The 22068-nt window shown below is 30.4% G+C and overlaps 2 protein-coding genes across 4 annotated transcripts in view; one reads left to right on the plus strand and one right to left on the minus strand.

Annotated features, from left to right (window-relative positions):
* PolrMT (mitochondrial RNA polymerase) overlaps positions 1-2059 on the minus strand; it is a 106150-nt gene extending 104091 nt beyond the window's left edge. The window contains exon 1 of the mRNA XM_075353653.1: positions 1833-2059. Within this exon, the coding sequence (XP_075209768.1) occupies positions 1833-1965 (133 nt within the window). The 5' untranslated portion in view covers positions 1966-2059. The remainder of the gene's footprint in view (positions 1-1832) is intronic.
* A 743-nt stretch (positions 2060-2802) lies between these two features.
* Positions 2803-22068, plus strand: part of trbd (ubiquitin thioesterase trabid) — a 48473-nt gene continuing 29207 nt past the window's right edge. Inside the window, exons 1-4 of one of the 3 annotated variants that reach the window (XM_075353655.1) lie at positions 2803-3067; positions 17610-17721; positions 18333-18897; positions 20317-20595. In XM_075353655.1, the coding sequence (XP_075209770.1) occupies positions 18341-18897; positions 20317-20595 (836 nt within the window). In that variant the 5' untranslated portion in view covers positions 2803-3067; positions 17610-17721; positions 18333-18340. Of the gene's footprint in view, positions 3068-17609; positions 18898-20316; positions 20596-22068 lie in introns of all 3 variants that reach the window. The other 2 variants (XM_075353654.1, XM_075353656.1) reach the window with 2 other exon arrangements.

Consider the following 22068-nt stretch of genomic DNA (forward strand, 5'->3'; position numbering starts at 1 on the left):
AAACATCAGGAATAATGTTAAAAATTTTTATTAACATGTTTACATTAAAAAAGCACACATGATATAGCCTAAATGCAGATAAATGCTATTAAGTAATATTCAACTTGTTTCACAAGGTCAAAAACATTACAGGAACTATACATACAGTCTGAATATGTTCCAGGATTAAGAATTAAACGTAAATAGTGGTGTGATCTCAAAGGTGAATTGTAAGTTGTTGAGAGAAGCTTTGTAAACTACAACCAAAGCTCACTCAGTTTGGGTTAGTGATTTGTGTTGCATATCGGTTTTATGAAGGTATTTTTCTGCCTACTGTAAAATTTAAAATAAGTAGAACATGTGAAACTTTTTTTTTTGCATGAAAAAAAGTGCTATAGAAATATTTAAAATGATAAATTAAGCAAATAGCAATAAAGCTTTGACTAATTTCCATGTGTTCAAGTTCACTATTTTTATGATGATCAGATGTCATTAGAAGGTGATGAGAGAGGGGAAGGCCAATGTTTTCATTGTAGCAATGAAAACATCAAACATGTGTAAATTACTGACCAAGATGTCCTGACTGGTTCCTCTTTCATGACAAATTCACACAGACATCATTGCACAAGAGGTTTTGACCATAAGACAAATGACAATGCTGTATGAACCTTTTTAAAATTTTGAGCCCAAAATAAATAATGATGGGCTTAGGGTAACAGGCCTAATTTTTACCTTTTAACTCATGTACTAGTAGAACTTATAAAAAAATTGTACTGTTACCGAGTATCCTTCATTAAAAAAATGGCCGCCAAATCGTAAGATTTTGAAAATGTCTCGTTTTTGAGGCCCAAAAACCACATGTCGTGGTTAGGCGAAGTCATTGAAGTAATAATACATGAAAATGTAGATATATCGAATACACTTTTTCCATCCACATGGTCCTGGTATTTCATTCAAGAAATCATTGACAGATAATGAAACATGGGTTCAACTGGAAAATAATTCAAATATTCTCACACCTTTAGAACTTTTTTTATCAATTACTGGAAGGGAACACAACATTACACCAAAGATGAATGAGGAATTATCACCCCTCAGTAACAGAATGACAGGGGCACTAAGTTATGTTAGTTAAGTTGGTTATCAAAAAGTGCAAGATTTACTCATAACTTCCATTAGCAAGAGTAAAATTTGATAAAAGTGAATTGAACAACTTGTTAATGTATTTGAATTGTTTATCCTTTTGTAATTATTATTTATCATTTTGTAATAGACTATTATCAATTTGCATTCTAATGAGTTTAGTTGTAATTTTTATAATCTGAAAAAAATACATTACATCAATATTTTTGGATATGTTGTTTACAGTTAGAAGGAACGGTTTTTTTAGGTTTTTGTTTGCTTCAATACTCGTCATTAATACTCCGACCTACTATACACAAAAAGAATTTCACACCACAAAGAATATTTCGAAAAATAATCAAAATGAAGAATTGCTTTCGACAAAATATTCAATATTATTTACAAATGTTTCTAAAAAAAAGAAGTATATTGAGAACCTGAGGGCAACTTTTGTATTTAACTTGCCAAATTCAAGAATAACAATTTCTCGATCATAAGCATAAAAAAGTTAAACTTAAAAAACATATACACTACAGCAAAAATATACTCTACCTCGTGTACCGAAATTTGACAAGAAAAAAACAAAACAAATTCACACTTGAACTGACCTTAACGATTGCCGCTGCACATAAGCTCATACTAATAATACCTACATATAAACCAACTACTTTCAGATTAAATCAACTACATACATAATATACATAAACATTAAAATATTTTTAAATACTTACCGATGACCGGATTAGTATAGGTTATGTGCGAGCAAGATGTGCACGGTCGTCGAAATGGCGTGGTAACAACTTGTTTTGATAAAGAACTTGTATTATACAGTTTTAAATTACGAACCCTAAGTAAATTATACATTGTTTAAGCAAAAATTAAAAGTAACTATCCATTCTAACTACTTCACACTCCCCACAACGACCGAAACACACTACCAAATTAAAATTGTTTTCAATGTAGCCAACAAAACTAACTACTATATTCTATCTTCAACTGGCAATTGAAAAATACGTTAAAATTAAAATGATAAATGCTAATTTAATATTAAAAGTTATAATTAAACGAGATGTGCTCGATTACCTATATGATTTTTTTTTAATTTGTGAAAAGAAATTAAAAGTAAAGTTGAACATGACTGTTATTTATAAAATATAATCAAATGTGGAACAATAGAAATGAGTCGTTTATAAAAAATAAAGATTTAATATTTTATTTTTTAATTTTCTCATTCTAGATTCTAATTCTTACATCTCTATTGGCACAAAAAATATGTTGTTTACGTTTATACTTCACAGATGTTTGGAGCACAACAGTTTCTTGCTAATCGACCAGTAGATAGAGCTGGTTATTGTACAGATGTTTGTAACGAAATCCTTTCTCCAAGTAGCTTCTCCTCTCCAAAATGAATAAAAAATAATATTTAGTTCGCAACCTACCATTATTTACTTTTTACACCGTAACTAGTTTTTAGGAAATTTTCGATTTTGTTTTACATGTCCAGATAACTAGAAAAATGGAATAACTATAGTTTCCTGTCTAAAGTACACAATCACTTCAAAAGTTACATTGAAGAATAATATTTTACGTAATTTACTGAGCTTTTGAAATTCTACAACTAAAAAAAATTATGCTAAATTGCGATACAGTCATTCTTAAGAGCGAACAGTTAAAAAAAGGTCGTTCGTATTTTAACGCTGCTGTGTTGGTAACAAAATGGCTGTCTGAATTTACTGTGTGACGTAATGTTTTCTTTCGTGAAAAAAAAACTTTGGCCTGATATTCACATAAACCATTTTTAAAATCTTACATTTCATGCCATTACACAATTACAGTTCATTATTTTCCTTCAGTTTAGGCATCGTATCAGTTAACACTTCCGCAAATTTCATATTGAGGCCGTATTGGAAACATTATGTGTCTGGGAAATCCTTGACGACTAGGATTCAAGTTGAAGGTGAACGAGGTGATAATTATTTTGTTAATTTTATAAATAAATGGTGTTGGAGTTTTCTTACTGTTATAAAGTAATTTTGAATCTGAAAAGGTTTATTTTATTCGCGTAGATTTTATGCCATAATGGTGTATGTGGTGGATCTTGTTTGGGTATTATACAAGTGTAACGGTGCTGTGTTAAGTGTTTAGTGAATGTGATAATACAAATTTTAAGGTTTTTATTACCATTTGTACGTGATAAATTAACTATTGCACTGACTTTTAGTCACTATGTTATTTTACTGTGACTTGTAGATTGTAACTTAAATAATAACGAATTCACTTGTTGAATCATTAACTTTCCCGTATTAACCTCTTTTAAGACATGTTTCAAAAATCAATTTTATTCATTGTTTAATGGGATGCAGAGCTATCCTTCAGACATACACAATAACTGTAGTATTGTCAATTTATAATAATGTTGATACAATGAGATTGATTGGTTTCTAAAAGTGCACCCTAGATCTATACTGTGTATATAATGTAGTAAACGTGTAGGCCCATGAACTGTAAATATGAAGTTAGACATTTTTTTCTCTTGTAGGCTTGCTTCTTTAAATGTCTCCTTTTTTCTTATATTAATGCAAATCTTGGTTGATAGTTCATCTTCATTTAGTAACAAACTTGTTTATTCCATCACTTATTATTTTAGTAAACCACATTTTACTGTATAAGTTTACCATTATGTTAACCTATTTAATTTCTTCACCCATAATTGTAAATAAACTAGACTAGTTGTATGGTTTTGTTTTTAACCTTTCACACAATTTTTCAATTGAGTAATTTTGTTTATATTACAGTATTTATTTTTAATTTGGATATGGGCTAGGATTTACAGTTTTTTTTAAAATCAGTTACAAAATATTTTAAGATGAAAATAGCTTTCATCTTAATGCTAGATAATTTAACAGAGGAATATTGGAACTATTTTCATTAAAGAATCATTGGCTTAATATATGTACCTTGATTCTGCTAATGATCAGTTCTGTTGTACATGTATTTTGTTTATTCAGTAGTAAATAAAATTTCTAATATAACAAATAGAAACGACCAATTTAGCCCCAGCAATAGGAAAACCACTGCTGTGTTTAGAATTATTACAAATTTAGAATTATTTTTTTGCTTATTAAGTAGATTAGCTTCTTAACGGTTTTCCCTCCATAAAATTGTTGTTATTAAAATAATAATTACTATTATCTTTTCTGCTAAGATTGTAGTTTCTGTATTGAGTACTGTTTACCTTTCTTACTTCATTGTTTTATCACATGCTGACCCATTTCAGAACCACTCCATTATTAAAACTTATTGTATTCACTTTACTCACACTGTAATCAGTTTTAGCTGCCCTTCTAACTTTTCAACCCACAGTATTTTGTTTTTGTGGTAAATATAGGCACAGCTTCACAGATATCATGCACAGATAAAATATAGGAAAAAGCAATCGTTTCTATGTACATTAAACTTTGTATTACAAGTTTCATTATTCACTAATGTCACATTCCACTACCATTATAATAAATAAATCTTTTACTCTGCTTGGTACATAATTATATATTACCTAGATCATGTCATTATAACATTAATCAAATATAAAAACGTAATTATTTATATACAATTTTGGACCCGCCTCTGATTTTGATGAAATTTGAAATATACTTTACTTAGAAACTAGGTTATTCGTTACAATTGAAATTATTCATTGGAAACTTCTTTCATCTGAGTCCCTTGTAAGTTGCATAGTAACCCCACTAAAAATGGTACTTATTTAGATCAGTCCACCTGTGTAACCTAACCTAACTTAACTGTAATGTAGATATCACTGTTCACAAACGTTTTGTTAGGTGTATTCATCTAATTAAGTAGCTCAAAAAGTTTCTATTTCAGCACTATATTATACTTTGTAATTATTTTGGAACTAAATAATTTGGTTTAAGATTCACTTAAAACTAAATTAAGTTAGGTTAAGGTGTGTAGGTTTTAGTAAATGTACATTGTACACATTATTTACAGAATAAATAATTTTGTTTAAGTGGAATTTGAGTGACATCTGTGTAGGTTAAAGTTGGTTTAGGTAACTAATGATTCTATCTACTGAACATCATATGATATCAACAAACATAACTTAACACCCACTTCACTCGTTAACTCATCCAATTAACCTTAAAAATTAAATAGGCCAATTGTTATTCTGAATCTATAATTGTATAAATAACCAGTTATTTGTAGCTGAAAATTTTGTATGTTACACGTGTACTGAATTATAAAATTTTTAATGAGGGTACTGTGTAACATAGAAGGGATATAACAAAGGGTAAAGGCATTTGTGATGAATAATTTGTGTCCTAAATAAGGTAGGTATATTCCAAATTTCATTAAAATCAAAGGCAATTCCATAATTTTATATAATCTCCAAACATAAATTGTAAAGTAAACAATAGATGTGATTAATGTCCATATTAATTATTTTAATACAAATCATGGTTCAGTATTAAAGGTCAATAAGTAAAAAAGTGAAAACGCTGAAAAAATTAAAAATTTATTAATGGTTTCAAGTATTTACTTATTTTTCTATATAATCACCATTTTGTTTCAAACACTTTGGCATGAAACAAACTTCTTCAAATCCGCTGCATAAAATTCTTCCACCCAAGATTGTAACCATTTTTGCATCAAGATTATCAACTGTTCACTTTCCTTGAATTGTTGAGACACAAGCAAGTTTTTGAGGTGTAGGAAGAGATTGTCACTGGTTGTGTAATCAGGATTGTAAGGTGATAACCATTCAAATTTTTAAATTGTTTTTGTTGTGCATACATCTGTGTTTGGATGTGTGTTATTGTGAAGAAGAACAGTTCCCAATCTCAGCATTCACTGTCTGTTTTGAATGTCACAAGGCATTTTAGAAAGTGTTCCATAATTGACTTGTGGTGTGATAGATGTTCCAAGTTCCATAAAAACAATGTATCTAGGAGGGGTATTCCATTTTAATTCAACAAATGAGCAGTCGATCAGTGTCGTTGATTTTGATGATATTTGGTATATAACTACCCATCTTATAGTGGCCAAAAATTTTTTATTTTTAAAAAATGTTGATTTATAGAATATTTTCTTACTTGCCAACAAATAGAAACAGCCATTTTCATCACTTTTCCATGAGCTGTACCATTCTTATTTTACATTGTATAGAAGGTCAAAAAGGGCATTTTGGAAAGAGTAATGATGGAAATTTATCTTAGTGTACTCAAAAATCATTTTGTTACATAACCAAATCTTATTATGTTTACTGAAGTTACATTTACAAATTGTTGTTTTTTCAAATTTTGTACCCAAAATAAATAATGAAGGGTTTAGGGTAACAGGCCTTTTTTTTACCTTTTAACTATTGGGTAAAGTGTCTACCATTTTGTAAATGGCGAAAGTTTTTTTTTTGGCAGCCAAAAAAAATGGCCACCAAATCATAACATTTGAAATGTCTCATTTTTGGGGTCCAAAAACCACATGTGGGACAGGTGACAAAAATCTGAAATGTTTACAGCAGTAAGTACTTTTTATGAACTTCAAAAACCATATAAAATTTATTTTGTTTCTCAAAGTGTTGACGATAATGAAGCCAAAATAGCCGCTAAAAACACCATTCCTCCTAACCGTAAATAACATATTCAAAAATACTGATGTTGTATATGATAAATAATAATTACAAAATGATAAACAATTCAAATACATTAACAAGTTGTTCAATTCACAATTACCATATTTTACTCCTGCTAATGAAAGTTATGAATTAATCCACTATTTGATAACAAACTTAACTAACATAACTTAGTGCCCCCTGCCATTCTGTTACCGAGTAGAACTGATAATTCCTCATTCATCTTTGGTGTAATGTTGTGTTCTCTTCCAGTAATTGATAGAAAAAGCTCTGAAGGTGCGAGAATATTTAAAATATTTTCCAGTTGAACCCATGTTTGATTATCCATCAATGATTTCTGGAATGAAGTACCAGGACCCTATGGATAGAAAAAGTGTATTCGATATATCTCTTCATTTTCATGTATTATTACTTCAATGACTTTACCCAACCACCATTTGCCATCATATATACAGCACACATAAGTTTTAAATTTGGCTTTGGTAAACCTATAAAGCAATAAGAAACACTAATGTCCCTGTTTACTGAGACTAACATAAATATTTCGAGGTCACCCGGACTTTCAGAATGCATTTCTAACTTGTTGGAACATAACTGTGAAAGATTCTTGTTTCTTGGACATGTGATTACTTGATAACGAGAACTGAGGTATTCTTCAGTCTCTAGAACATCTTTATTAGGGTAGAAAATAAATATTATATTTTTAATATTGTTTTTGCAATAATTGTATATTTCAGAAGGTATAACAATTTGATTATTGTCTGGCCGTTGAAGGCTTTACTTTAGTCACAGTCCTTTTACAGTTCTACTAATAACATCACATGGTCCTTTTCCTTGGTATGAGGCAAAACAATGTCATTTAGCTGCGATTTTAAAGTCTTGATGTAGCACAAGTCTATGAAATTTTTTTTTGCTTTTATACTGGGCTGAGGAGCCATCAGAAAAATTAAAAAAATGTTTAACTTGTGGTAACAGTGTTTTTATTTTATTTATAACTTGCTTTTGGAAGCAGAAGAACGATATAGTATGGTGTATTGTTCTTCAAGTACTCACTAATCAGACAGTAGCTTTGGTTTTATAATTTTCTTTCTTTTTTAAAATGGATGTACTGTGGTATACGTTTTTGACCAGTGATATGAATGAACTTCATCCTGTATTACAAAAGGAAAATTTTGAGAGAAGTCTACCGTTACAATTCATTCACCCTTCAACAAGTTTTTCTTTTTAATGTTGAGGAAATTAATTTGTTTCTTTGGAACAAAATGATGCCTTTTTAGTTTATTTAAATTTTCAGTAAGTTTATCTAAGTGCTCTTGAAATGGAAAATTTTGAGTAGTTAGTTCACAACAGTCAACAGAAATCCTTTGTTGAAAGATAATTTCAGAATCAAAATGATCGCAGCTCTCTTGCAGTAATCTGAGTACTTCGTAGGAGCCTGGACATACTTCACTGTGACAGCATGCACGTTTCATTCTCTATATCACATACCATGGGTGAAAGGAGAATTTTATAATCAGATTTCATTTTTAGAGCAGATAACATGAGTTCTACATTTTGGTGGGTGACACACATGCGCGCACACACACACACACACACACAGAGTGAGTACCAGACCCACCAACCAGAACACAAAATTTAGGTCTTAAATCAGCAAATTTTGAAAAAATTAATTTTTAAATTATGTTTTTCTTTTCTAACTGTTTTCATTTTATCCTTTATTTTAATGATTAATTCTTTATATTTCCTACCTTAAACAGCATAATTTTGTGGTACTAAACTGGTTTCTTCTGTAGAAATATTAATAAAGAAATTGTTTAATTTATTTCTAAGTGACTGCCATTTTTGTAACTTTATTTTTTTAAATTGGTTCCGTTGCTCTGCTTGAAAATTTTTGAACCTTAACAGGGGAAATGCCAAGTGCTGAACAAGCTTTATTCACCAACTCTACTATAACACATTGAGGCTCTAATATATCTTGACATTCCATTTCGCTTTGTGTATTATCTTGTGGTTTTTTATATTTTGTTTAAGCATTTTGTACACAGTGCTCTGCCTGGAATTAATTTTAAATTTTGATTGCTTGTTGAAAGTGTCAAAGATATTTCTTGAAGAGACTTCTTAACCGCTTTAGTGTGACACCTAAATGGGTCAGAGCAACGTTTCCCATTAATATGAAAATATTTATGTAAATATTTAGTTTTATAAAAAGTACAGATATTTTTTTGTTTCAGTACAACCACCTCTTAAAGATGTCAATGTTATTTGTTGTTCAATAAACTCTAAAATGTCGTGCAGTACTGAAGGTCTATTATAAGTCAATTTGTGATGTACTGTTTCAGTGTGAATGCCAATTGAACACTGCATAAACTGTTTTTAAATACAAGGGTTCTTACAGTAACAGTAAAGTTAGTATAAATTATAAAACTACCAATTGCACCTCACTTTGTCTTATTCCAGTTTCTCTACAGCGAGTCATACTTTTAGTAACAAACTATCTAGAATATAAGCTTTCTCGTTATAGACTTATCAAAATATTTTGTATAGTAGGCTTACATTATTATATGAAAGAATACATGCTGTAAATCTTTTTGATACATTGCTCATAGTTAGAAGGAACAGTGTTTTTAGCAGGTTTGTTAGCTTTATTACTCATCAACCCCTTTGAGAAACAAAATAAGTTTTATATGGTTTTAAAGTACATAAAACGTACTTACTGCTGTAAACATTTTAGATTCTTGCCACCTGTCCCACATGTGGTTTTCAAAAATGAGACATTTTCTTAATGTTATGATTTAGCAGCCACTTTTTTTTTAATGAAGAACACTCGGTAACAGTACAATTTTTTTTTTATAAGTACCACTAGTACCCGAGAGTTAAAAGGTAAAAAACAGGCTTGTTACCCTAAGCCCATCATTATTTATTTTGGGCCCAAAATTTTAAACAACAATTTGTAAACATAAATTCAGTAAACATTACAAGACGTGGTTATATAACAAAATGGATTTTGAGTATACTAAGATGAAGTTCCATCCTTGCTCTTTCCAAAAAGCCCTTTTTGACTCCTGTGTGATGTAAATAAGAGTGCTACAGCACGTCAAAGTTAAAACAAAGGTAAAAACAGCCATTTTCGTCACTTTGACGAAAATGGCTGTTTTTACTGTTGGCAAGTTAGAAAATAGTCTATTACTCAAGAAAAATTTTTTTTAAATATAAATAAATATTTTTTGTCACTACAGGGTGGTTAGTTATCATATACCAAAAATCATCAAAACCAAAAATAGTGATGCAAAGTTAAAATGGAATACCCAAGGATCCTTTTGTTCCCAGAATACAGTTACCATAATTTTTGTTTGAAACTGGGCGTGATTGAATTTTTTCAATTTCGGTAAACTGGAATGTTGCCATTGCATGGATTGTTTCATCTCAGCATTGACTTACAAAATCCACATTTTCTCACCACTAATGATATGGGGAAAAATTCTTCTTCCTCATGGTTAAAGCGGTCATGAAAAGCATGCGCAGATATCGTTCTGTGCTCTTTGTAAGCACTCGTCTACACTTTTGGCACTCATCGTTCACACAGTTTACGATAGTCTAGAGTGTCAGATATGGTTCTCAACAATATTGCCTTTGAAACTAATAGAGATTCTAGAGAAAGAAGATTGGTAATCATAAAGCAATGATTTTCTCTCACTTTTTCCATTTACACTTCAATGAGATCATCAGTCTCGACACTAGTAGGCCTGCTGCCACTTCTCTGTTCATCGTGAACATTTGAACAGCCTTTCTTAAACTTATAACTCCATTCCCTCCTTTTCCTTCGTTTATTGCGGTAGACCTATATGTTTCGCACAAGTGATGGTGAATTTTAGTTAGAAATCTAATTACTGATCAAACTTCACAACTGGCGAGATTTGTTATTACCGCACTCATTTCTCACGAAGGTAAACAGCAATGTGGGGATTACATATCCAACAGACCACTTAAAGCTACTGTATATGCGTGAACATTCAGTGTTGCCACTCACTATTTATAACTCATCAGCGCTTACTTTTGAACTGTGCCTCATATAAATATAAAATAATATTATGGTAAATACATTAAATTTAGAACGTTATTTTCACAATGTTTATAAAACTTTGTGAATTCACAATTCAGAAGGCATTATTGAAAATTTCTTTCAACATCTAATTTATGTACACATTGAACGGACAGAAAAATCAGGGTTGTTGTTTTTTTAGTATTATTTAAAATTCATTGATTAAGAAGTAATGTTTCAATATCAAAGAATATTTTAATTGCATTTTTGGTTGGTGAGAAACATTTTCAAATGGTTTGGTAATTTATTAAAAAAGGCAACAGAAGCTTGGGTCTTTTCTTGTAAGCCAAATTATTATGATGAGTTGAATGAAAACTGTTTTGTTGTCTGGTTTGGTAGGGGTGGGTATTGTTATTTTTAACAAGTGTCTCCTTTTTTTTTTAAGAAACTTAACATATTGATAGCTATATACTCATAATTTAACTTAGTAAATTTTCTAAATATTGAACTACACATTCATACTTATCAAGCCCAGTTTTATATCTTAAACACTAATTCTGACTTTTTGAAGGAGTCCTAAGAGATGACATTCCACTTTTGTTGGGAGTATACTTAAGCATAGTTTATATTTAATAATAATGACATCCTTAGCGTTTTATTAAGGTGCTTCAAAGCAAAATGGTGTGATTTGATTTTGTTAAAAACAAAATTAATTTGATTATGGTATAAAAATTGATTATTTAATAACACTGAGAATTTTTCTTTGTGGGCCACAAAAATACTGTTGTTATCATTAATGAAAATTTTTTAACAATCAGTAACGTTATGTCTACCTGAGAAGCACAATGCAACGTTTTGTTCATTTTTGAAGTTAGATGAATACAATTATTTTTTAATTACTATTGCTGAATTTTCAGTTCCTTTTAAATAGTTGTATCTTCAGATATAGATATAATTTTGTCATCTCCAAAGATGATTACAATAATTGTCTCAAGATTTTGAAGCAGGTTATTAATAAACAATAAGAAAAACAAGGGACTGAAAACACTTCCCTGAGATGCTCCACGATTTGCATCTTAATTAGTATTATTTCACTCCCATATTTGTAAGCATATCTGTTCAGTAGTATATTCTATAATTCCTTAATTTGAATTGTCAGTTTTTTTTTTAGGCTAATCCCTTATTTTTGTACTAGCATTTGTATAATATCATCAGTTATATACCATATTAGAAGTTTGTGAACATATTGTGCATTTGTTAAAGTTCAGGCTTGTCGGTTAATAATAACAGTAACTGGTAATGGAGTTTTTTTTACTTCTTTTATGTCATTGAATTAATTAAATATTTTATTGAAATAAAAAACAAAAGTGATCTGGTACAGTAATAAAATAATAGTAAGAAGTTGATGTAAAACGATTTCAATGACATCGCAAACATCTTTTAAAAATTATAGATATATTTAAAACTATATTATATGTAAAACACAAAAATACGATTAAAATGTAATTGCAACTTTTTTTCAGATTAATTCATTATAAATGGCATAAATACCTTGATCAGAAAATAACAGAAATTTATTAAAAGTATGAACAATAGGAAAATATATCAAACTATTTGTGTTTTAGCTGCATTCAATTTAAAACTTATAAAATATTAAATTAAAAACAACGGTTTTTTTTTCTTTTTTTAATGAACTTGTTTTTATTAAATAATCATAGAATTACAAAGAATGTATCAAATAAATCAATTTATTTATCCCTTTGGTATGTCAGATATTAAAAATTATGCGATTCAATTGCTATTCATAAATTAATCCATAAGTTTCCACTTAGATTCTTTTAAAGATTCTACATCTTTTAAATCAGTAGGTAGTAATATATACTGTAATCCTGTATTTAAATCTCTTTTAAAATGAAAAGTGGAATTAGTTTTCATTAGATAATCATCTTTATATTGTGTTTTAGTAGTTATAATGTTCTTTGTTTCTCAAAAAAACATACATCATTTATATTTTTTTGAATACAAAGTATTATTATTTTTAATAATATTAGTTTAATTTACATCGTTAATTTAGTTATAAAATGATGGACACAGAAGAAAGAAAATGTTAAAATTTTAAGGTATTAAAAACTTTTTATCATAAAATTTATCTCCGTGATAAATTTTAACATTTTCAAGGTGATCGACTTATAAATATTACAAAAAAAAGGATAACTGTACAATTTCATGATAGCAAAATCTTTACAAATGGTTTAGAATGGCTTTAGAGTTACAAATGGTAGAACTAATTATACAATAATAAAGTTATAGGGTTATTTAAAGGTGAAGACTGTTTTCCATTCTCTAAAGTTTTTATAAAAATACTAAATAAATAAGTAAATTGTATTTTATTATTTGTTATGTAGATAGCACTCATTTGAACTAACTTAAAATTAATGTTAAATATTTGAAAAAATAAAAAAGGTTAATAATAAAATAACCTTAATATATACTATATAAGTAGAAAATTAAGAAAGGCTGTCAAAGCAAAACATGTTACTAATGTTGTATCTATGTTGAATAATCTCTCTACACCCCGGCCACAAATTCCCTTTCTGTGTAAAGAAATAAATATGGATTATTTATCATTATTTTATTTTATATATATATTTTTTTTTTTTTTTTTTTTATAAAACTAACTTAAAATTACTCCTCCCTTTCCTGCAAACAGTTTTATCAGTAGTCAAATGTGTTTATACATTCTCTTCTTTGTTAAAGGATCAAAGTTTTAAAAATCGGCTATCAGTATTTTTCAGCTTGTCCAACATTCCTTAGTTCCAAATGGAAGGTCTTTTTTTAATTATTATGCCCCAGTGGAAAATTGTCAAAGATTATTTAGTTTCAATTTCTAGACTGTCACTGAATTTGAGTCCCTACTAATCTTAGCCCTTCAAAATATTCATTGTAAAAGTCCCTTACCAATTGAACATAATGAGCTGGAGCTCAATCTTGCTGTGAAATGGAAGCCATTCCATACTAATCAGTCGAAGGTGACCAAGAAAATAACTTTCAAGGTATGAAATTCTGCTATCACTTCCTCATAAAAATATGGCCCTATCAGATCTATTTTGTATATCACTGCCCACATCATTACAAGTGATCTGTGATTTCCTCATGAAAGTTAGGATCTCCTTTACACCAAAAATGCTTGTTCCAAAATCTATTTCACAGGTAAATAGTTCACTCTTTGAAGAAAAAAAAACTGGTTTCCATGATTGAACAGTAGGAAAACATTTTAGAAGAGCTTTTCAAATAAATTTCTGTTAAAGCCATCTCCTGATCAGAAAGCTCATTAACACACATAAGCTGAAAGGGTTTAAATCCAAGATTTTTTTTTTTTTTTTCATTATTTTCTGAAGAGTTGAACAGGGACTGTGTAGCTCTAAAGATCTTTTCTTGATTCATTTAAGAAGATATCGTAAGCGGGATTCCTTAAAAATATCACAGCTATTCAATCGACCGGAAGGACAACCTGATTGGTAGAAATCGAGGACTGACCTAGTGGAAAAGATATTTTTCCCTACTTTCAAATTATTTTTGTCAATTTATTAATTGACAGAGCTTTCTTACCAAAATACTGAAGGAATGTGTCTTATAGTTTTCATTTGCATTTGTATGCTCATGCACCTGAAAACAAGCAAAAATTCTCTTCATTTGAATATTCTTTTGTATCTGCCATTAATACTTAATACTGCACAAATCATAATTTTCTTTGAACATGTGAAAATAATATTAGTTTTTTAACAAACCTAGAATTTTCTTGAGTAAATGAAAGCAGCAGTTGATTAACTTTTACAATTTACCTGATGTACGAGGGCTATTCAGAAAGTAAGGAACGTTTCCACCTGACGCCGCCAGGCGCACGCCAATCACGTATATATTGGTGTGCTCGTGCTCGGCACCTGTCAGCCGTGACAGCGGGAACATCTCCGCACTGCCCGTTTTTTTTATATACAAATTTGAAATGTGTGCTGCAATCGAATATCCCGCCAGTTGTGAGGTGCGGTCTGTGATTCATTTTTTTGTTGGAAAAAAACTTAAAACCAAGTGTACGGGAACAACATAATGAGTGAAAGTTCTGTCAGGAAGTGGTGCATTCAGTTTAAAAATGGCCGAACAAACGTTCACGATAAAGAGAAGAGTGGATGTCCGAGCAATGTGACTGACGATCTGGTCTCCAAAGTTGACGAAAAGATTCGTGAAAACCGCCGTTTCACAATAACTGAGCTTTCTCTATGTTTCCCACAAGTTTCACGGACTTTATTGTTTGAAATTGTTTCACAGAAGCTAGGCTACCACCTAGATGTAGATAATATAGATAATATTTTTTTAGTATTCTTAGATAATAACTTAATAAAATGTCTGCTTAAAAATACTATAGTCCAATGGTGCTTCATTTAGGTTTCTATGTGCACAGAAACAAATATATAATTAGTTTTTACTAATTATCTTCTCTTCCGCTTGGCCTTCTACCATGTTTTCGGACAGATTTGGCAATCAAAGAGCCCTTGCTTTCCGTTATCTTCTGACCACTATTGAAAAAATAACTAAACCACTTTCATATTCCTTCCACCGACTAAACTAGAGAAGGGGATGAACAAGGAACATTCCATAACTCAGAGTAAACAGAAAAAACTACCTTCCACCAGCATGCCAGGGTTGGCAGTGCGAGTGTAACACTGCTTCTCTCCCTCGCAGCCTCATGTGCAGCTTCCTGTGTGTGCACTTCCACAACAGCCAAACACCTTGCTGCTGGAACTGTGAAGCGCACAGTTCCATATAAAACTTATTGTATCTTTTTCATAAACTGGGGGATGGCTACTGACATAAAGCTTAAGGATTATATATTGTACAAGTATAAAAAAAGAATTAAAGAAAAAAGGAATCATATTAAATGTTATCGAGTGGAAATAGGGGGTGCTGCAGTTCCATAGTGCGTACATGCAAGCTGCCACTGGTAGTTTTGTAATTAACAATCTATAAATCACAAAAATCTCACATTCTATTTAAATTACATTGATAGGGATTTTTTCCATTTATATAATTTTTTGGTAACATTACATGAATAGAAATGACATTCTTATTATTATAGTATTACATTTCTTTTTTATGTTTATTTTTACTCACAAAATTATTTCGTTATTTTTTCACAATCTATATTTCATTTTCTTATAGTTCTGTAATTTTAAGTCATTTATCTATTTTGCGTCAATCTTTGCTCACTCCAGGAAACAATGCTAAAGAGTATCTCCTGTTTTATTTTCTCCCTATTTCTTTAATTAATACTGTAATTTCATTAATTGGTTATTATTATATTTTTTTTTAATTTTCTGATTTTCGATTCAATATGACAACCATTAAAATAAAGCTGTTCTCAGTAAAGATATGCTTTTTTCTTTGTGCTATGTATTTTAACAGCACTATTACAATGTGTTTGTGTCTCATATATTTATAAAAATTTTCTGTTAACAATGGGAAACTGTTACAAGGAAAGAAGAATCTCCATTGAAATGACCAAAAACTGCTGATAATTGTTAAGTAAAAGTATAGCCTCTTAACATACATGCGAAATACAGTTTTGCCATTGTATTTGTCTGATCAGCTGTTCAGTTTAAAGCAGCTAAGGTGTGCAGTTCAGAATACCAATATTGCTTGTAATTTCAATGGAGATTCTTTTTTCCTTCTGAGGTTTCATTTCATTTTGTCATTAGTTGAAGTTATGTTCCTGCCATGATAGTGTTGTGCTACCAAAATATAGTGCAAAAAACAATTTATTATCTTTACTAACTGAATTATGAACTGTTTATTGATGACCATTTTTAAACATTTTTAATTCTTAAATATTCATACCATTGAAATTGCAGTACCACAAAAAACAGAATACTTCTAATCCACAATTAGTCATTCGTAAGATGTTCTTAAAATAATTGGCTCTGTCAAAATTATGCTGAAAAAATTTCAAGGATTGATGTGTAAAACTAAGATATAATTTTTAATTATAAATAAATAATATAAGTATAAAATAAGATATAATTTTTCATAAACAAGCCTTTTTTTATGAATTAACTGATGTGCTTAATTTCCTTGTTAATCTTTATACAAGGCCATATTAGAAGCGCATAGCACCTTTAAAAATGCTGACAACGCAGTTGTTGGACTTTCCCCGCTACACAGCTTTTTTCTGATTCACAGCTTATGCACACAACTTAATTTAAAATATTTATAATTTTATTTAAATATAATATTTTTTTACTACATCTGTACATCACTGCTACACTAGTTCTCCATTTGGTAATTTAAAATATTTATCATTTTAAATAAAATGATAAATATTTCACCATCAAGCTCCAGTGAAAAACGCACATGCCCAAATCAGACAGATTACAATACTTTCCTTTCTACCACTATAGTGCTAGACAGGAAAGCAAAAATACAAATGTAATGTAATATTACATAATCAAATTTTAATTTATTAATTCCTTCAATATTTTATATTTTTATAATTTTTTTTTCATATAGTTGCATCATTTTTTTCACATGGTTTATTTTTTATTTATCAGCGAATCATAATTTTTATTAATTTGTTGTTTTTATTGTAACTGGTCAAGGCTTTTATACAGCTTCATCTGATCTTTTCAGATAGATGCTGTAGCAGTTCTTTTCTCTTTATATGGTGTACCTTCTTTTCTTTATTTTTAATTTATTTACAAATAACAATTACTTTGTTGTTCTATCTACTTCTATGATTACAGCAGAATTGTATTTTTTTAATTTTTTTTTTTTCAGGAGGAAAAGCAGCAGTAACGATTTCTTCTCTTTTTAGTTTGGGATGTAAATTTATTAATAATGATGAAGTCTCCACTCATGACATAACTTGGACACACACAGTGCTTCCGAGGTTATGATTTAGAAAAAAATCTATTATTCTGTTAATAAATCAAACTTTGTTTTACAAAACCAAAAAAATAAGCAGCTCTAAAATTAATATCAGAACAAAAATCTGGGAACCTGAAAAATGTTTCCTAATCATTATGCTCCTTTCTCTTGACAATCATTTGCCTTATTTATAGGGTAAATTGTATAAATGTCAACTGTGAGGTTAAAAGACATATTTTGTCATTGTGATAATTGTAAATAATAATAATACTGCTGATATTATTATTACTTTTTTCAAGTAGAGGTTGAATGTGAATTATTATCCTGTTAAATTAATTGTTATGACTGATTTCATTCAGTTAAACTGACAGCAAATATGTTAAAGATTTGAAATAATTTAGACAGTATTTATAAAACTAAAATGGTATGTACTTTACTATTTTATAGCTTTAATAATTTCAATTTTTTTTTAATACAGAATTGTTAAACGAATTAGTTATAAATTTTAGTTATTGTCGTTAAAAGTTTATAAATATTATAATCTTCATTGTGATGTTTCGTTTTTACCTTTAAATTTCTAAATTCATACCTTTTGTATTTTTTGTTTTTTATCCTGTTATTCCTTTAAAAAAGGCCCCGGGATGAATGACGACTCCTCAAATGTTCAAAAATGGACCTGCGAGTATTGTACCTATGCAAATTATCCTTCGGCTTTAAAGTGCACGATGTGTCGTGGATCTAAACCGCTTTTGAATGAAGACATTTTCCGATTGAGAGAAGAGTCGCCTTCTCCGGTGGGTGACCTCAGTCCAGTGTCCGGACCATCCGTCAGAAACCGTGATGGAAAATGGAGTTGTCATGTATGCACTTACTTTAACCGGCCGGCGGCTAAAGAATGTGCTGAATGTAATAATATTAAACTCACCGCATCAGATCTCCATGAACATTTAAAACCACTACGAATAGAACAAACCAATGAGGCCAGCTCTATTCCTCGACCAAACAAATGGTCTTGTTCTATATGCACATATGAGAACTGGCCAAAAGCAACACGTTGTGTCATGTGTGGAGCCACCCCTCGAATATCTCCATCAACAATCTCTCTTGAAGGAGCGACTAAAGAAAATGAAATCCATTCAAATTTTGAAAGAGGAGGTTCTAATATTGAAGAAAGCAATATGACTGCCACTTTAAAGCGGTAAGTATAAAATTAATAATTATTCCTTATAACTTTTTAACTGATATCTTGTTTATGTTAACATTTATTTAATTTCATTATGAATCATATGATATTAGGTAATGGAAATTGCAGGATCATTTTTGTTAATCCAGATAGCTAGCCACAATAACATATAAAAAACTATATATATAATAAAAATAAAAAATTAATGAGGTAATTATTTAAATAAACCTCATTTAATCAAAACATTACATCAGAAAATACTTAGTATCACTTTAGCACCTACTTTTATTGTATTGATTTCAAAATAATTATCGCATATCCCAGTTCATAACCAGAATATGAACTGATAATTTTTTATCCTGTTTGTTCCCTGTAACATAACATAAACTATCAAAATTATTGGGATAAAAAAAAAATTGTTTATATATCATGTAAACTTATTTGTACACTACACTGACATAGTATGTTTTATTTAGTTGAAGTATTGATTCGTGTATGTATTTAAAGGAATGTAATGTGAGTGTAATTGTATGTATATTTGTTCTACCATAGCAGCTCAGCAGCCAAATCAGTTAAGATGTATGGCCCCATGTTGGAATCCTTACATTACCGGTTGTGTCATAGGCTATATGAATAAGTATATATATTTATATATGTGGTAGTGGAGATTTGCCGGTTGAAGCACAAAATTAATGAATTTAATTATTGAACTGTAAGTCTATCACTATGTGAGCTGGGTTTGAACTGAATGATTTGAATCAATCGAATAAATAATATTACAGAAATAATAGAATTAAATTTACATTAAATAAAATATACTAATATTAAATAACTTTTTTTAAAATTCTGTTTAATAATAATAATGGACTTCCTATGGGACAACTGTGTGTGAGAATAGAGTGGTGAGGTGCTGCAAACACCTCATGCGAGACTAGACCAATTATCACAATCAATTGGTAACAAACAGGGTACCCCTGGAGCGCTGTTTTGAGAGGCGCAACGGGGTGTTCTCATAATATCAAACAATCATCTGATTTTCAAAAATTGAAACGGGTATTTGCTAGTATATACAAAATCATGATGGAACCAAACCAGAACAAAAAACAATGTTTTTTTGTTGTTTTTTTTGGCAGTCATGTTTTTTTAATTTTCAGTATTTACCTCTTGTTAAATTTCCTTATAATGAGGCACAACTTTAGATCTGCTAGTCATATATGATAATAAGTTGCTGTATTTAATTTTTTAATTGTTCATCATTGTTATGTTTCTTAAAGCATATACATTATATGCGACTTAACCACATAACTAATGTGCTTAACAGTTTATCTCTTGGTAAATATTTATTGATGATGTTTCAATTTTGTGAGACAAGAATGATTAAAAATATTTTGTTGTTTTCTATCATAAAATTAAAGATTTTGTATCTGTTTTTAGTTCCAGTTCAAGACGAATGGATGACTGCAGTGGTGGAGCACCACCTAGGTCACCCCCAAATAATATAGAATATGAGCGTCGAATGAGGCTTCATCGGCACGCTGATTGGCCGTGGTTAAACGCTTGTCTAGGAGTAGTCCAAGGTGATCATATTCCTGTAGAAACTTTTCTTTCATCTGGAGGTGATCCAACCAGGCAGCTAACAAGCAGCGAAGTATCTTTATTAAATAGGCCATCGGCATTTGATGTCGGTTACACACTAGTCCATCTTGCTATTAGGTAAGCTGAATTAAATTATACATAATTTTACATTTATTTTCTTTTTTATTGAAATTAAGCAATTATGAAATTAACTGTTCAAGTATTTGCTAAAGATAATGATAGTTTATAATGTTTATTTTTATATATATATATATATAAACATAAGGGTAAGTCAATTATTATCCGCAATGTAGTTATAAATTTTATTGCAATACAAATAGGAAAGTTACATGTACATCATTTTTCAACATAATCCCCTTGCATTCAACACACTTGTTCCATCGTTGCACAAGCTTTCTGATGCCCTCATAAAAGAAGGTTTTTTGGTTGAGCTGCGAGCCAGGAATTCATAGCTTCTTTCACTTTTGTCCAAGGTAAATCAATGGCCCTGTAATGCCTCTTTTAGTGGACCAAACAAGTGGTAGTTAGAAGTATCAAGATCAGGACTATGCGCAGGATGAGCCAATACTTCAAAGTTGAGTTTCTGGAGCGTTTCAGCAGTGTGGGCAGTAGTATGTGGACAGGCATTGTCATCCAACAACACAACACCTTTCGATAGCAATCCTCTGCATTTGCTTTGAATTGCAGGCTTCATCTTGGCATTAAGCATCTCACTGTAACACGCACTGTTTATTGTTGTGCCCCAAACTTCATAATGTTTCAGTACTGGGCCTTGTGAGTTCCAAAAAACCGTAAGCATCAGTTTTCCTGCAGACAATTGGGTCTTGAACTTTTTTTGCAGGGCAAATTTGGATGTTTCCATTCCATACTCTGCCGTTTATTCTCCGGCTCATAATGATAGATCCATGTTTTGTCACCAGTGATGATTCTGTCTAAGAACATGTCCCGTTCGTTACCGTAGCGATCCAAATGTTTTTGGCAGATGTCCAAGCGCGTTTGTTTATGCAGCTGTGTGAGTTATTTGCGACCCATCTTGCACAGACTTTGTCAAACCCAAGTCTGTTGTGGATGATTTCGTAGGCAGAACCGTGACTAATTTGCAGACGATGTGTCACTTCTTCAATAGTTACTCGTCTGTCTATGAAAACCATGTCATGTGTACACTCAATGTTTTCCCCATTTGTGGCGGTAAACAGTCATCTGGCTCCTTCGTCATGCATAACACTTGTGTGACCATTTTTGAATTTTTCAATCCATTTGTAGACACTCCATTGTGCAACACACTGTTCCTGTACTGTACCGAAAGTTTTCGATGAATTTCAGCTCCTGATACATCTTCCGACCACAAAAAACGGATCACTGAACGTTGCTCTTCTTTGGTGCATACAGAAAGCGGAGCTGCCATGGTTAACAGCAGGGCAGCGATAATGGAACTAACTTAGCAGCATCAAACCTGCACAGATATAACAACAATTAAACCACGAATGCTCATCTACACAACATGACAGTACTACCAACATAAACAAAAATATAACTAAATTGCTGATAATAATTGACTTACCCTCGTATATGTAATACTATATTAGAATT

Source organism: Lycorma delicatula, chromosome 1, assembly GCF_047948215.1.
Source record: "Lycorma delicatula isolate Av1 chromosome 1, ASM4794821v1, whole genome shotgun sequence".
Lineage (NCBI taxonomy): Eukaryota > Metazoa > Arthropoda > Insecta > Hemiptera > Fulgoridae > Lycorma > Lycorma delicatula.